Here is a 16,526-nt window from a genome sequence, read left to right as displayed (position 1 = left end):
GTTTTTGATTAGCTTGGTAACATCACGTACAGATATACGTATATCACATAGCATGTTTTCTGATACAGGAGGATATATTGGGGGTTGGCGGCCCTGGTCGCAAAAGGTAGAATTAGCTGCAAAGTTCTTGGCAAAGAGTTTGGCTTTGTCTGATGCTGACGAGATTACCTCAGGTCCATTGATAACAGTTGGGATAGAGCACACGCTTCTGTTCAGAATTCTGTTTGCTATTTGCCAAAAATGGTGGGAACCAAGCCGCTGCTCAGCTACTTTGGACTTAACAGATTGAGCATACAACTCTCTTGCGTTCTTTATTACTTTCTTACAATGGTTGCTGGCAGTCCTGAAAGCGGCTTTAGTTTCCATACATCTATTCCGTTGGAAGCAGTGGAAAAAGTGATTTCTGTGCGTAATGGCAGCAGCACATTCTGGAGAGAACCATGGCTGGCTGTTAGGTTTTTGCTGGAACTTTTTTGAGGGTATGAAACGGTCAATACCTACAATTAACCATTCCGTCAGGTCTGATACTATAGAGGACACATCCTTTTTAAACATGGAACGCAGAGGTAGATCCGATATAAATGTATGGAAGCTATCCCAGTCAGCCTTAGTGTATCGATATACTGTACGATGGAGAGGTACGACTGGGGACTTATTACATTTCATTTTTATCTTAATTGATAAAACAGAGTGGTCGGAAGATCCAAGAGGATACAGAACAGAAACTGAACATAGTTCAGGGAAAGTTGTGAGAAAAAGGTCTAGTAGGCTTGCATACTGGCCGTCATTGTCGGGCACACGGGTGGGTTCATGAACAATCTGAGTGAGATCATAGGCAATGGAGAAATCATGACAGAACCTACCCTCATCATCGGTCTTGTTTGAGTGGGTCAACCATTTGACGTGAACATTGAAGTCTCCACATACGTGAATGTTAGCTGAAGGAGAACTGCACGCCTGTGGAACTCTGTTCCATCTGCCTGCTTCCCTCCGGACTACAACTTGGATGTCTTCAAGTCCAATGTTAACAAATTCCTAATGAACCGCCCCCTTAATTAAACACTTCATCAAATCTCCACACTAACGTAATGTACTTGCAATAACCCTTATCCCTGAGTGGCTTCCGGGCCTTGATAAGTGGTGATCACTGTGTAAAAAAAAAAAAATAAAATAAAAAATAAGCAGATAGGACTTGGTCAATTTTCTCAGATATGCTTTTAAAGATAGTAACTCCGCTGTTGTGGGGGCGATAGAGAGTAAATATAAATGCAGTAGTGTGAGCTAAAGCAACCAGGAAGCACATATAGGGTAAGTTAGGATCTTCCCTGGAGATGTCCCTACCACATGGAAAGCCATCTTTAATATAGGCACATATTCCATGCCCATGGCGATATTGGGAGTCAGATTTAGAAGTTAAGTTAGAGTATCCTTTAATTGCGAACTCTTCTAGGGAAATAGCCTGTTCAATGCCAGTTTCGGTTAAAAATAAAAGGTCTGGTTTAGTCTCCTGTAATTGGGTTTCAACCTCTGGAAGGTTAGAACGTAGACCCTTGATGTTGGAGATGGAGACATGGTAGTAGGGGTCTACGTTGTAAGTTGGAGAACCGGGTTTAATCGTGTATTTTTTCTTGAAACTTATGATGAAATTTTGGAATTTGTGGACTAGGTCGTCAGATTTACTTAGAGCAGGACAGAGAGGGGAAACTAAGAGAGAAAAAGAAACAAAGAATTTTTTTTTTTTTTTGTAGCTCATGATAAGGTAAAGCCGTAACAATTACCCACTAATATGGCATCGAGAGGCCCCACCAGAAGCTACTGCATGGTCCAGAATCCATTCACCAAATGGCAATACAGCAGCCCCAGTACTTTGCACCTGCTGATAGAACAGCCTCCGTAGTGGTTAATCCAAGGTTCGGGTCCCTGACTACCAGGCGGATAACGTCAGCCCAGATAAAACGTTTACCTCCAGCACCCTTACTAGTGACATGGCTACAAAGATAGACATAGAAACAGAAAATTTCCGCCATCTCTGCCAACTGTTCGCGCAAAATACTGCCAATATAGAAAACAGCTTTTTCTTTTCCCTTTGTCAGAAAAATCACTCATTAAAAAATGAGGACTGACGGACAAATAAGGAGAAGTGAGAGTAACAGGAGCTGCCGATAACGCATCCACAATGCGTTTTCTACTCTCCATTAAAAAAAAAAAAAAATTATTAAGTATTCTACTTAATAAAAGTCCAACAGACGTGTTTAAGGGAAAATATGGTGATAGATTCCCCTCTCACACACTGCCCCCCCTTAACACCTCATCCTAGAAAGAGAACAGTTTCATGACAATTGTCACAAGAGGACATTTTTCTCTTTAAAAAATGAAGAAATTACAATTTCTTACATAAATAATAATATAAAATATAATATAAACTATATAAATATAAATAATAAAAATTAATATGATAATATAAAATATATTATATAATATTAGATATATTATATAATATAAAATATGTAATAATATAAAACTTTTACTATTAAAATGTATTACATTACAATTAGAAAATAAAGATTTTTAAGCATTCTTGATGAGTTGTAGAAATAGAAAAGAAAACTGTCCTGTTTGCAAGAGCTCTAGAAAGTTCCAAATTTATAGTGTTTCCTTTTAGAAATTCTAGAGCTTCCAATCCACAACGACTATAAATAGATGCTAATAGCGTCATAACTTCAGTTATTAAATTGGCTTTGAGAAGGAACGTCAAGTTGGGCGATCTTATTTATGACCCTTGCCAATTTCCTGGGATAAAATTTGGTCGTAAGAAATTTCCTGAAACAAGCCTATTGCAAACTCCCTCACAAAGAACAGGACTCTTGGTAAATATTGACTTTCTGAGTTTATATTCTAACCAAAGTAATATATTATAATTACTCAAACTCAACTTCTGGTAAATATTTGTTTTCACTGTTTATCTGATCAATAAATTCTTTTTTTTTCTTTAACTTCTTTTATTTATTTATTTTTTTCAATATATATTGTGTGTCTATCCATAGACATTTTGTTGTATGTAACAACAATCGATAAGATACAACTCTACCGAAAAAAGGAAATAATGCCTGCGATGATGTTTTTATCTATTATCCTAAAGAACAATGAACGAATATTGTATGTGGGCATCGGGTTCTCTACACAAATGGACTCACATACATAAACGGATAACCTTAAGATAAACACGATTATCGTCCTATAACTCTGGTAACACTGATGCGGCTACCTTCACTTCCGGTTTGTATCATTCATTCTCTTTCTTTGTTGGGTATCAAAGAGTGCAGATGTGACGATAAACATTCTCCGGTCTGGCGAACGCCAGTCTGCCACTGACCTCGCCGTTGACCTATCCTCAAATACTATAAACGCAAGTAACGTTACTTCACTGAACTCTTACTATCATTTATTTTTAATCTGCTGTGAATAAATTTATTTTGTGGTGTTTATAATACCAGCATATTTTGTGTCTTCATTTCACGGCATAGGGGACACACAACCTTTCTTTATTCCTCTACTTAACTATATAGCGGGCACCTATCGCCCGCTACGAGGATGGCTAACGTGATCCATATGGCTATCCACCAGGACAGACTCACAACATATTAAAAATGGTGGTATTTTGAGGACTTAAAGGGTTTTGATTTTTAAAATATGATTATTTTAATAGAACTATTTAGAAATCTGTAATTATCCAAAGCGTTTTATGATTGATGAGCGTTGCTATTATTACTGACATTAAGGGCATTAGTATGACTAATTATTTTTATTGTGTTTACTAGTGGGACCTGTGGAAATTCCTGTGATATTATTGTGACCCTTTTGTTAAAACTATAAAAGTATTTATCTAAGTAATCTGGTTAATGTAGTGTCAGAATATATTTGGTTATTACAGTTTATCTCCAATAGAAATATGTGACATATTTTCATCGTATGGATGCCCAATGCGAACGAAAACCACACAACATTATTATACCATCTTTAGACAGAGATACTACCTTTGGATCCTAGCCAGAAGGCTAAGAAAGTATATTTTATTTTCACGTACAGCCCAAAAGTGAGATTTTTTTTTCATTATAATTTTATTTTATTTTTTACATTGTGTCTTCGGTGATCAGGAGATCCTATTTATTATAAAGAAGGTGATAACATATTATGAACATTAAATTAGCATATCTATGTACTAACTAATGTTAAATGTAATTAAATCCTTCTTAGATAAGAGAAAAATCTAGGTTGTCCACGACGGTCGTACATTTAAACAATACGATATAAATGCAGGAGTGCCTCAGGGTTCTATCCTTGGACCTCTATTGTTCCTAATATTCATTAATGACCTCCCCGACAAAATTGCCTCTGAGATGGGTATATATGCTGATGACACCACAAAGGTTACAAAGTCTATTTTGAACTCTTAATTAACTGAGGAAATTGAACGTAAAGAACAAGAACATCCACACACGCATACGAGAAGAATAACTTACCGAGATAAGTAATTAATCCTTCCAAATCAACAAGATATTCTGCGTCTGGCACAAAGAAGCTGTGTTCGACAGTCATGTGCTTCATGTTTTTCTCCAAAGATTTACTAACATTCGAACAGAATAAACATTCTTCAATGGACAAAGCTTCATCGGATACTTCTTCCCAGGAATCACTATCGGATTCATCACCAACTTCAACATCTGCATAAATGAAAGCAAATGAATACAAAAAAATTATTAAAATAAGATTTGTATAAAAGGAAACTTTTTTGAAAGAAAGAAAGAAAGAAAGAAAAAAAAGGATTTTTAAAGAAAGAAGAAAACAAAGGATATTTAAAGAAAGAAGAAAAAAAGGATATTTAAAGAAAGAAGAAGAAAAAAAAGGATATTTAAAGAAAGAAGAAAAAAAAGGATATTTAAAGAAAGAAGAAAAAAAGGATATTTAAAGAAAGAAGAAAAAAAGGATATTTAAAGAAAGAAGAAAAAAAGGATATTTAAAGAAAGAAGAAAAAAAGGATATTTAAAGAAAGAAGAAAAAAAGGATATTTAAAGAAAGAAGAAAAAAAGGATATTTAAAGAAAAAAAAAAGATTTTTAAAGAAAAAAAAAAAGATTTTTAAAGAAAAAAAAAGATTAAAAAGATTTTTAAAGAACAAAAAAATTTAAGGAAATTTATCACCTTTTTGTTTTGAAGTGGATGGTTTTGGTGGCAGCATTTTCTTCCCAGTCTTCTGTTCTTTTTCTAAACGATTATTATTTTCCAAATTCTTGGTTTTCAAATTGGCAAAATTCTTGGCCAATTCATTTTGGGACAAGTTATCGGTTGCACCAGTGGCATTCATAGCCAAATTCTTTCGGTTGTTTTTCTCAACAATTTTTGATGCCGCTTCTTGATGCTTCTTAGATTGTTCGTGATTCTGAAACGCCTTCTCCGTGCTAAACTGTTTCTTACACAATTGGCAGTAAGCATCTTGTTTCTTATCCTCTTCAGCTATCTGGAAAAAAAATTAAGGAAATAAATGGGGGTTACAATGCCTAGGAAAACTTGTTTTGTCTAAAATTAGGTTAACAAGACCCTTCGGTTTTTTTGATATCCTATCTCAGATTTTAGTCATCAACAAATCAGGAGAAAAATAGGTTTACATGTTGAACTCTTATTTCCATGACAAAAAGAGAGAACTAGACGTAGAGTAGGGGATAAAGTATTTGGTAAAATTCAGTTGTAAGTTACACTCTTCTGGAGGTTGAAGGTTCAATCCTCAGTGCTGCCAACACTAAAAATACAATTGCAAATTACTTAGAACTTCTACCCTCGTGAAGTAAATAAAAAGGTTCCATATGAAATTCTGTGCAGATTCCACAAGTCTGACAGAGAGATTCCAAAGTTCAACAAGATACACCTGATGACGATTGGAAGTTACATCAACCGAAACATTGCGCAAATAAAACTTAAGATGAGAACAATAGTCAGAATCCTCATCTCAAAAATTCAGAAACGAAAATATTCTAATGTACAACTACAATTACTGACAATCAGTTGTGTGTTGTAATTTTCATTTTGCTTTAATTCATGTTCTGGTCTGCGTCCTCTCAGTGATTGTCGAATACAAATGTACCGATTTACAAGAATGTGCAGCATAAATCAGTTGTGTTCTGGGTGCACGTGTGATACTGTCAGGATTCTCAAACTCTAACGTCCACATCTTACTTGTTCCCATATATCAAGCTAAGACCTAAACGAAATGAGGTCATCATTGTCGTTTGGTTGAAATCAGCTCACTTCATCGTCTGCTAAATCTCTGAGCTTTCTCTCCTTAGGTCTACCCTGATCCGCTTGTCACCTCTGATCTGATTTAAGCCGAATTCTGACTTCTCAAAATATTTCATTTCGACCAGAAATCCTAAATGTCTCAGATTGAAAAGTGAAAATGAGTCACTCTCAGTAAGTTCAAGCTGACTATCTGGAAATCATTAAACAACTCATCTCATCACATTTCAATTGAGTTTCCTTTTTGTGAATGATTTCCTCCACATTCTCTGATGATGAGGTCGCTTGATATGAAGAGGAGCAAACCATAGTGTCCAATTGCTAACACTAATCTATATAATTATAAAACTCTGGACATGCTTGCTTGCTTGAATCTTGTCTTAAACAATCAGGCGAGTCCATATTTTAAAAAAGGGATGACAAGTGAATTATATATATATATATATATATATACGAGCAAACAGTTAATAAAACATGTTAAAAAACACTTTGAAATGAGTTAAAAACATATTTAATCTGAAAAGGAAACACTAGATAAGTGGATAGTCCTTAATCCGTGGGGTTTCAAAAAAATACTTTCCTTCTCATCAGAGGGTTGGATTTTGCCTGCAAAGTATTTGATGAAGCAACAAGTAAGTCAAAGATCTTACTTGATAACAAAAAAAGTGAAGCAGAGGGAATATGGTGAAGAAAAAGGTGATTACACATGAATGGATAGTCTGGTGGAAGATAAATAATCCAGTGACGGTAAAATCCAAATATATATAACTTCAAGAAAGTTAATGGAATTTATTTATATATATACATATATATATATATATATACTAGCAGGGACGCCTGGCGTAGCCCAGTCGTAAAGTGCGCTTAAATATATTTTAATTCTTGCATTATATATTAAAATATATCCATATGACTTGGGTGCATCAGCTTGAATCGAAACAGAAACTTATAAAAAATAAAAGTATGTATCATTCAAACACAATAGTGTTTGAATATATGGTTATGGGTTAAGTGGCAGTTTTAGTTATTTAAAACTGCTTTAAAGCTTCACCGCTCACTCATATTTCGACCAAATTTCAAACAATTATTACAGTTCTCAGCTATATTGTATTTATTTGCTCCCCCACCGAGCAAATTAGGCACAAGGCCAATTTTTAATGTGAGGAGTCCAGGGAGGGGGAAGGGAAAATGGGGACCAGCTCCCGAGAGGAGGGAAATGGGAGCTGGTTAAAGGTCAAGCATGTGGGGTTGCCCCCACATCTGGTCTTTGCTAGTCATAGCTAGTCCTAGCTAGTCATAGCTTGCAGTATCTGCCGGAACAGATACTACACTTTGATCATGTCACCCGGGCCCTGGAGGGCGCGCGGGCAAGCGGCCTGTCGGCTATATTGTGAAACAAAATTTTTCAGTTTTCGTTCAGTAAAACAAAAGTTTAGATGAATTTTCTGGTGTTCAAAATCGTAAAAATATGTAAGGAGGTGAACGACGCTTTTTATGACTGGATTCCATGGCAACCACAACGCTTCAGTGACTACTGTTGTTATTAATTCACTGCTGTTGCATAAACAGGAGTAACAAGTGAAACAGAGAGAATGAAAGCATGAAAGGGAGATAACGGGGGGCGGGGGGATTTTATTGAAAGCAGCCGAGTGCCGTACATTATTACATATGTATTGAGGGGGGGGGGGCAAAAATAAGACTGAAATGAAACAAAGAACAAGTATATTTATTGGAAGCCTGTAAAAATCATGGATTACAATAGAAAAATGCGTGCAGCATTAAGAATTTTTTCTTTTTAATTCAATTTATAACATTATATAATCACTTCTTAATGCTGCTTATTTTAAGTTATAAATTTATTATATTGTTTACTAGAATATCTTGTCTTTTTCTTTTCCAGTTTTAACAACTACTCTTTTACTTTTCCATGTTTAATCGTAACCATATTACTTTTCATGCTCGCATTTTCCTATTGTAATTTATATATAACTTGAGTTCCTTCAGCCATAATCGAAACACAAAAACTTATTAAGAATTCTTGATAAAATTATTTATAAAAAATAGATTACTGGAGTGCTATCAGCTATGATCGAAACTGAAACCAAAAATTATTTATTACAAGAAATGGAAGTCTATAACAATGAAAGGACTCAGATGTAACCGTGACACAGAAAATAAATAACATGCTATCGTATTAATATATAGATACATGTTTTGGTAAACTATATTTTTTCAATTATATTTCATCTTTTGTGTATACCAATCCGTTTTGTTTAGAAGCTCAATGTTTGTTAAATAAAACAACAGAGCATATAAAATATAACAACAGTTACATTCAAAGATCCAAATATTTATTTTACATGCAAAACAGCTCCTCCAGCTTGTTAAAATTTCGGTAGATTTTTTTACCGGTTTTGTTATGCAGAAATAAATGGTTACTATTACATTAATATCGTCTCGTTTCGTGCATATACTCTTTAGAAAAAATGAGAAATTCTGTTTAGATAGAAAAAATGCATGACAATATAATACTGCCAGATTTGTTCATGTACTCTTTAATATATACTCATTTTCATACTTTCATATACTCATTTAATTAAATAGAGAAGTAGTCAACCACCTCAACAGAAATAACCTTCTTAGTGACACGCAATATGGTTTCCGTTCTGCCAGATCTACAGCATATGTGCTAATGGTTATATCTCATAGGATTAGTGAATCTCTCGACAAAGGCTTCCTTTCTAGGGCAATTGCTCTTCACATATCAAAGGCCTTCGACAAGGTATGGCATAAAGGCCTACTTCACAAGATTTCCAGCTACCATAATTGGAAATGTTTTCTCAATCATTAAATCATTTCTCTCTGATAGGCTCATAAGAGTAGTGATTGATGGGCAGAAATCAGAGGCCCACAGTATTAATGCTGGAGTCCCCCAGGGGTCCATCCTGGGCCCAACTCTCTTTCTGATCTACATCAATGATCTCCCAAAACACATACTTAAATCATTCGTTGATATCTATGCTGATGACACGACCATCTATGGCAATACATCTAAGGCCGTAAGTTCTGATTCTCTCTCCTCTGATCTTGAGCATGCGGTACAGTGGGAGAAGACGTGGCTGGTTACTTTTAATGAATCTAAAACCAAGCTTCTATCTTTACATCATCAACGCTCTGATCCTCATCTGGCATCAATTGATATGGATGGCTCTCGTCTAGGGCAGGCTCCATGTTTTGATAAGCTTCTGGGCTTGACCTTTACTCCTGACCTGAAATGGAACACGTACATCAAGTCTGTTGCCGAGGTCACTGGAAAAATGGTAGGATCCTTCTACCGCTCCAGAAGCTATCTCACTGCTGATGCAATTCTCTATTTATATAAAAGCCAAGTATGTCCAAGGATGGGCAGGAGCTGCTAAAAACAGCCTATCCTGCCTTGACAGAGTACAAAATAGACTTCATGGCCTAGTGGGGGATGCCCTTTTCTCTTCCCTGCAATCTCTCTCCCACAGAAGAAACGTTGCGAGCACATCTTTGTTTTGTTATTTCCATAGCAAGTGCTCATTAGAGCTCCAATTTCTGCCCCCCCCTCGCCAATCTTTCGCGAAAAACACCCGTCTAGCTGAAACCACTGTCAATAATTTTCCCCATTCTTTATCTGTACCTAAATCAAAACGTAGATTCCATGAACAAAGCTTCATCTTAGAAGTTCACGCCTGTGGAACTCTCTTTCGTTTGCCTGTTTTCCACCTGACAACAACTTGGATGTCTTCAAGTCCAACATAAACAAATTGCTGATAATCCGCCCCCTTAAGCAAGACACTTTATCAAATCTCCATTACTAACGATGACTACGCTATTGTCCCATTGACTACTGTACACGCAATAACTCTTTTTACCCCCCCCCCCGGAGTGGCTTCCGGGTCGTGATATGTGGTGACCTCCATAAAAAAAAAAAAAAAATCCAATTCAAACTACTTCCAAAAGTACGGAATCCCTCAGACTCCGCAACTCTGTTAATAACAATAACAATGCAATAATTCCTCAAAAATTAGACTTACCTGCGCTCTTCTCTCCAGGACACGCTGTTGAAAATCAACAGCCGTTACTGGTGGGAGCTCTGCTACCTTACGTTTCAGGTTGTACCGATGCCAGTCAGTCTTGTGATGGGCCTTTTGTAGATCAGGGGTGGCAAACGCCACACGGCAAGAAATGCAGGTGTAAAGACCCATTGGCGAAAATCTACACAAGGAAAACGAGAACAAACAAAGAAATTAAAATAATTCAACTTTAAAAATCATTTTTTTTTTTAATTTATTGATACACATTCTACAGAAACATGAATTTGGATGCAAGATCTATTTAGATAAAGTTTGATATGAATACAGGCTTATATGTACAGGATTTACTCCTAAACTAATTAACCGATCATTATGAATTTTGGAACATAACTGCTTGGAGTATTTTAAAGGGTTTTTCGGGGGGGGGGACAAAACCTCTGATTTGAAAATTCAAATATTTCAGATTCGCATTAAATTGGATCCATAGTCATTAGACAAACAATTAAAATTTCACAATTTTAAATTTCTTAAGGCTTCTTAAGCTTAAGCCTTAAATTTTAAGAATTTTTTTTGAATGAAAAAAAATCATAATTGATTTTAATAAAAAATTGGAATAAGGATTCTAAACAAAATTTAGTAGCATTAGATGTTAGTTTTAATTTTTGTAAGTTGACATTATAAAAAATAAACTTCAGCTATTTTTTTTGTTAATAATTTTGACCACAATTACTGAGGATTGTTATCTCAAGCAACATATTTACTATTTTCGGTTATTGCTATGCTTCGAAATTCAAAAGTAAATTTGAAATTGCTGATTAGAAAGTAATTTCTGGCTTAAATTTTAAGGATTTATTTTATGTCCTTAAACCAAAAGTAAACCGTCATACGTCCTTGTGCAGGGCTCTACAGACCTTTGAAAACTAAATATTTTCGTTTACTAAGCAAATAGAAAAGTTACTAGGCAAACCCATATGACTTTTGGAATTCGTTTCGTGACAGGTATGCATATCATAAAGATTTTTCTGTTTTTTAAAAATATGCACCGAATTTTATGTTAAGACTTGAAAGTATAAACATTCAAGTTTCTTCAAATGTTTTTTTTAAACAGCCTTCGTTGAAAAATGAGTATATTATTCTATTAAAATTTTATTATTTAAATAATTTGACTTTGCTCGTTTTATTGAAAAAAATAAAATAAAGGGTGAAAAGACATTTTTCACTAATAAGCTTTGGAAGATTGTTGGTGAAAAAAAAACACAATCACCAAAAGATAAGCGTTTTATTATTTTTAGTAGCACTTGGAGAAATCACTCGCAAATGCGACTGTTTCACTCGCAACGTAAAGCTTGGTTGTGTAACCAAATAAACAAAATACTAGTAGAAACCTACACAATAAATGTCACTAATCATGCAAAAAAAAAAAAAAGAGGGCGCTTCTATAGGTGTATCAGAAATTTCGTGAAAATAGTGAATAATTCCACCCCATCTTTCCAAGCTTATAACTCCTCAAAAAATGTAATTCAAGCCCTAATTTTTTTTTCAATTAAAGGAGCAAGGACCAAGGTTTCATTAAAAAAAAAAAAAAAAAAAAAAAACAATGTGTTTTTTTTTTAAAAAAAGGTTTTAAACTTCGGACTTTACAGTTAAATTTCTAAAAAAATGGGGTTTTTTTTTGTTTTAAATTTGAATATATTATTTATTGACCTTTTCTCTTCAATTTGTGATATATAAAACTATTAAACATAAATTAATTATTTACTTTTTAATAGAAACTTGAAAATGGGGGGGCGTGAATTTAAAAAAAAACGTTTGTCTAAAATATTATATTCGGTTTATTGGAAAGAACATAAAATTTCACATTGACCCTGAAAATATCGTAAAAATAGAATCAATAGAAAAATTTTGATAGATTTTTAAAGTTTAAAAATTGAAAAATATTGAGTTCGGAAAATTCATTACTGTTTTTAAAAAAAAAAGAAAAAATATTTCTATTACTTTTAAAACAACTTTAATAGTTTATTTTGGAAATATAATCCATAAAGAAAATAAATAACCCACTTTTAACAGAGAAATTACGAGATTTTTATATTTTATTCGCAGTTTCGTGTTAGGGGTGTCAAAAATTCCTACAAAAATTCTGATACACCTAGCGCTTCTATACTATTAAGACTGAATTTCAAATGAAAACAATGGTATCTGCGTATTCCTCATATTTTTATCCAAAAATTACGACAATCGATAAAACTTATTTTTTAAAGCAAATAAAAAAATAGAATTTGATGAAAATGATTGTAAGACACAGGAGAGTTAAAAAGTAAGGTAATTTTCCGTTTCGATTTAAACAAGATGGCCGCAATTTTTCACCTACTAACACGATTAAAGTTTTTTGGGTTTTTTTTTAATAATTCAGTAATATTCAGGTAATTTCGACTGCCTAATTTGGAAGCTACTATTGTAATTTATTAGAATTAACAAAAAATATAAGGAGAAACCATTTTTTTTTTTTTATCTGAAAACTCCATTTATCGACCACAAAATTTCGTCCTAAGAATGTAGAAGCGCCAAAAACAAAAAAAAAAAAAAAAAAAATATTCTATCAGTATTTCATTTAATTTTCAAATTTTTGAGCGATTGAGATTTCCCAGATGACCATCTAATGTCAGCCATTTTTTCCTTGTTCTAACTTACAACTTGAAACTACTTGTTTTTCAAAGTAAATAAACGCTTTAAAATAAGTTCAAACACAAAACGCTTATCCAGGTTAGAAGAGTAACTTATGTTGCCTTTGATAATATTTATTTGCTGTGTTTTCATTCTGTTGTCTATACTGAAAAATGTCCGAAAATCTTATTGCAAATTTAAATCTACCATAATACATTTTGGTTTCTTTATAAACAAGTCAACCATTATAATCATTTAGCAGATTTTATTAAAATCCAAGAACTTCTTTGCCATAGTTGTTTCACTTGAATCCTTAGTGCTTCTACACAATTTAAACCAATCTTATTTTTTTTTTTTCAACTCGAAACTAACCCTAACTCAGCAACACTTTATGTTCACCACCGAACAAGGATTTGTCTCATGATACAAATTAACCATTCAATGGTGACTATTTTGAAATTGAAAACTCGCCTGGATCGAATATTTTTTTTAAAAAGTTTAAACTGATGTTTATTTTTACATCTGCTTTGAATATATGCTGATTTTACAATACTTGTTTCTTTTGGGTTTATTTTTTACTTAAAAAAATAGAATTAACATTAGAGTGTCGTATATATCCTGATATTATGCTTTATCTTTTCTGGCCTCGGTCAGTAAAAGAGAAATCCTTCTAAACTGAGGGATTTAAAAAATTTGGTAAATGTTTACTTTAACTACAACAGAACACCGACCAATAAAATTTGTTTCTTTTTCGAGGTCGCTGACAACGAATCTGATATTCAAATCCGTTGCAAATTTACCGTTTGCATCGTATTAACCCCTGAACCCCCGCACTATTTTGTGCCATCTCACCGCCTTCGTTTATGCTATTTTTACATGATGCGTGCACACATGCGTAGTAAAGTGACTTGTCACATCGCGGAAGAACTTTTTAGCAGACATTTGAAATAACAAGAAAGTTTTCAAAAACAAAGAAATGTGGTTCATTTTTCTGTGTTACGTTAAGTGTATCAGAATTTGGAGGGAATTTTTTACCCCCCCCCCCAACAGAAAACTGCGAATAAAATATAAAAAACTTGTAATTTCTCTTTTTAAAATGGGTTTATTTTCTGTATGGAATACACTTCCAAAATAAACTATTAAAGTTGTTTAAAAAATAATAGAAATATTTATTTTTTTAAAAAGTGTTTACAAAGTGCCGGTGTGCGTTCAACCAGCTATTTTTTTTTACGTATGAAATCAATTGAATTTTACGAGTGAAATCTTTTTCAATTTTTAAACTTTAAAAATCTATCAAAATTTTTCTATTGGTTCAATTTTTACAATATTTTCAGGGTCAATGTGAAATTTTATGCTCTTTCCAATAAACCGAATATAATATTTTAGACAAACGTCTTTTTTTTTTTTTTTTAAATCCCCCACCCCATTTTGAAATGTCTTAAAATTTAAATAATTGATTTACTCACCAAAGTTTTATATATCACAAATTGAAGATAAAAGATCAATAAATAAAATATTCTAATTTAAAAACAAAAAAAAAAAAGTGGTTTTTGGAAATTTACCTGTAAAGGCCAAAGTGTAAAACCCTTCTTTTTTTTTTTAAACCACGTTGTTGTTTTTTTTTTTTTTTTTTTTTTTTTTTTAATGAAAGCTCATGTTATGCTTATATCGTCAAATAAATACCGGATGCTGACAATTTTTTCTTTTTTTTTTTTTTTTTTTAGATATTTAAAAAAAAAATTCACTCGATAAAGTACAAATAAAATAATCAAAAACTCGTGTATTTCATTAAGAGAATTAAAAAAAATCAAATAAAAAAAAAATCAGTCGACTGGGTTTTTTGTTTAACGGCAAAAACTTATAAGTGAACGTGTGCTTTTTTTCACCTACGGAGGCCTAAAAATACTAATTTTGGTTAACAGCACGCAATAAAAAGAGATATTAATTATGTCGTTTATAAGTCACCATAAGATAATCGTGAAAAAAATCAGAGATTTGTCTCCCTTTATTTGAACAGTCAAAAAAATCTGAGTTCACGTTTTTTTTTTTAATCTTTGTTTAAAAAAGTATTTTATTTAAAAAGGACATGGAATATAAGTATAAATATGGATAAAATCTTAGCAATGGAAGTACACATTGAATAGAATTTTTTATAGGTAAGTGATTTTTTGGAATTTATATATATTTTTTTATAATCGAATTAAGTAAAACTTCGTTGATTTTCTTTAAATCTTTTTTAAAGAAAACCGATTTAAAAAAAACAAACAAATATTGCATAATTTGCTATTAAACTTTTTTTTTTTTTAATTTGGTCTCTGCTCCTTTATTTGAAAAAAAAAAAAAAAATAGGGTTTGAATTACATTTTTCAAGTAGTTATAAGCTTCGAAAGATAGTAAGTTGAATTATTCAAGTTCATATACGGAATTTTTAATGGCCGCTTCTTCTGATACACCTAGTGTTACGTAGTTTTTTATGCTTTTTAATTGATCTAAAAATAAAATAAAAGTTTTCACGAACGGTATACAAAAACATTTTTTTTTTTTTTTTTTTAGGGGGGTATTCAATTTTAGAACTTACACAACATTTAACGGGTGCTTCTGCAGTTTAATCTACTGTTTTTCTATAAGTAACGCGCTATATCACCCCCCCCCTTATGGTTTTTCCGTAAGTAACGCGCGTGCCGACATACACGGAGCAGACCTGTTTAACTTTTCACAAAAATTCTGTTTACATGGGGCAAGGGGCGCCTATAAAGAACCAAATTTTATTGGTCGGTGTTACTGTTCTGTTGTAGTTAAAGTAAACAGTTACCAGAAATTTTGTCTTAAACCAGAGTGCCCCTGTAGTTTTTTTTTTTTTTTTTTTCTTCGAGGAAGAGGAATTTCTCCTTTTAGTTTTCTTTGGAGAGTACAAAAATCAAATAAACCGAGGAAAAAATATTGTAAAATCAGCAAATATTTTAATCGGGACACGAACGTCAACACGAGGTTGGTTTTTAATTATTTTGTGCTAGTGCATTTACTGATCCGCGCTATTTTTTAAATCGTATTTCCAAATTTAATTAAAGTTTTATGTTTTTTTTTTATTCAATTGTAAGGTTAAACATCCTCCCCTCCCCATGTTAAAAATGGCTTTTTAAATAACGTTATTTCCAGCACGGATCAATAAGTGCACTGCGCCACTGCACTGCAACTGTGCAGTGCACTAGTATCAATTATTTTTATTTTTTATTATGATTAGTGGTGGGTGGTGGGGCTGGGCAGTGGCGAGCATGAAAAGTGCTCCCCATCAAGTTTTCGGTTTAGTTTGGTAAAAATCGGTTTGGTTCAGCTCAAATTCTGTAAACACCCAATTATTAGAGGTAAGAGACCCCCCCCCCCCCGCTTCCTCAAAGAGATCAACATTTGTCTTCGCTCATAGCGCATGCAGCAACCAACAAATTAAACTGACCTTGACAAGTATTGCACAACTTTACGCAACAACTGATGAAACGTCACCAAATGATTTTTATATTAA

The 16,526-nt window shown here is 33.1% G+C and overlaps 1 protein-coding gene across 1 annotated transcript in view; it reads right to left on the bottom strand.

Annotated features, from left to right (window-relative positions):
* LOC145263857 (cytoplasmic 60S subunit biogenesis factor ZNF622-like) overlaps nt 1-16,526 on the bottom strand; it is a 49,864-nt gene that overhangs the window by 31,340 nt on the left and 1,998 nt on the right. The window contains exons 2-4 of the mRNA XM_080120932.1: nt 10,349-10,529; nt 5,199-5,514; nt 4,521-4,721 (exon numbers count right to left, since the gene is read on the bottom strand). Coding sequence (XP_079977058.1) covers nt 4,521-4,721; nt 5,199-5,514; nt 10,349-10,519 — 688 coding nt within the window. The 5' untranslated portion in view covers nt 10,520-10,529. The remainder of the gene's footprint in view (nt 1-4,520; nt 4,722-5,198; nt 5,515-10,348; nt 10,530-16,526) is intronic.

This window comes from Euprymna scolopes, chromosome 39 (assembly GCF_053919585.1).
Source record: "Euprymna scolopes isolate OS-2025 chromosome 39, ASM5391958v1, whole genome shotgun sequence".
NCBI lineage: Eukaryota > Metazoa > Mollusca > Cephalopoda > Sepiida > Sepiolidae > Euprymna > Euprymna scolopes.
This window is presented reverse-complemented; position numbering and strand designations above follow the sequence as displayed.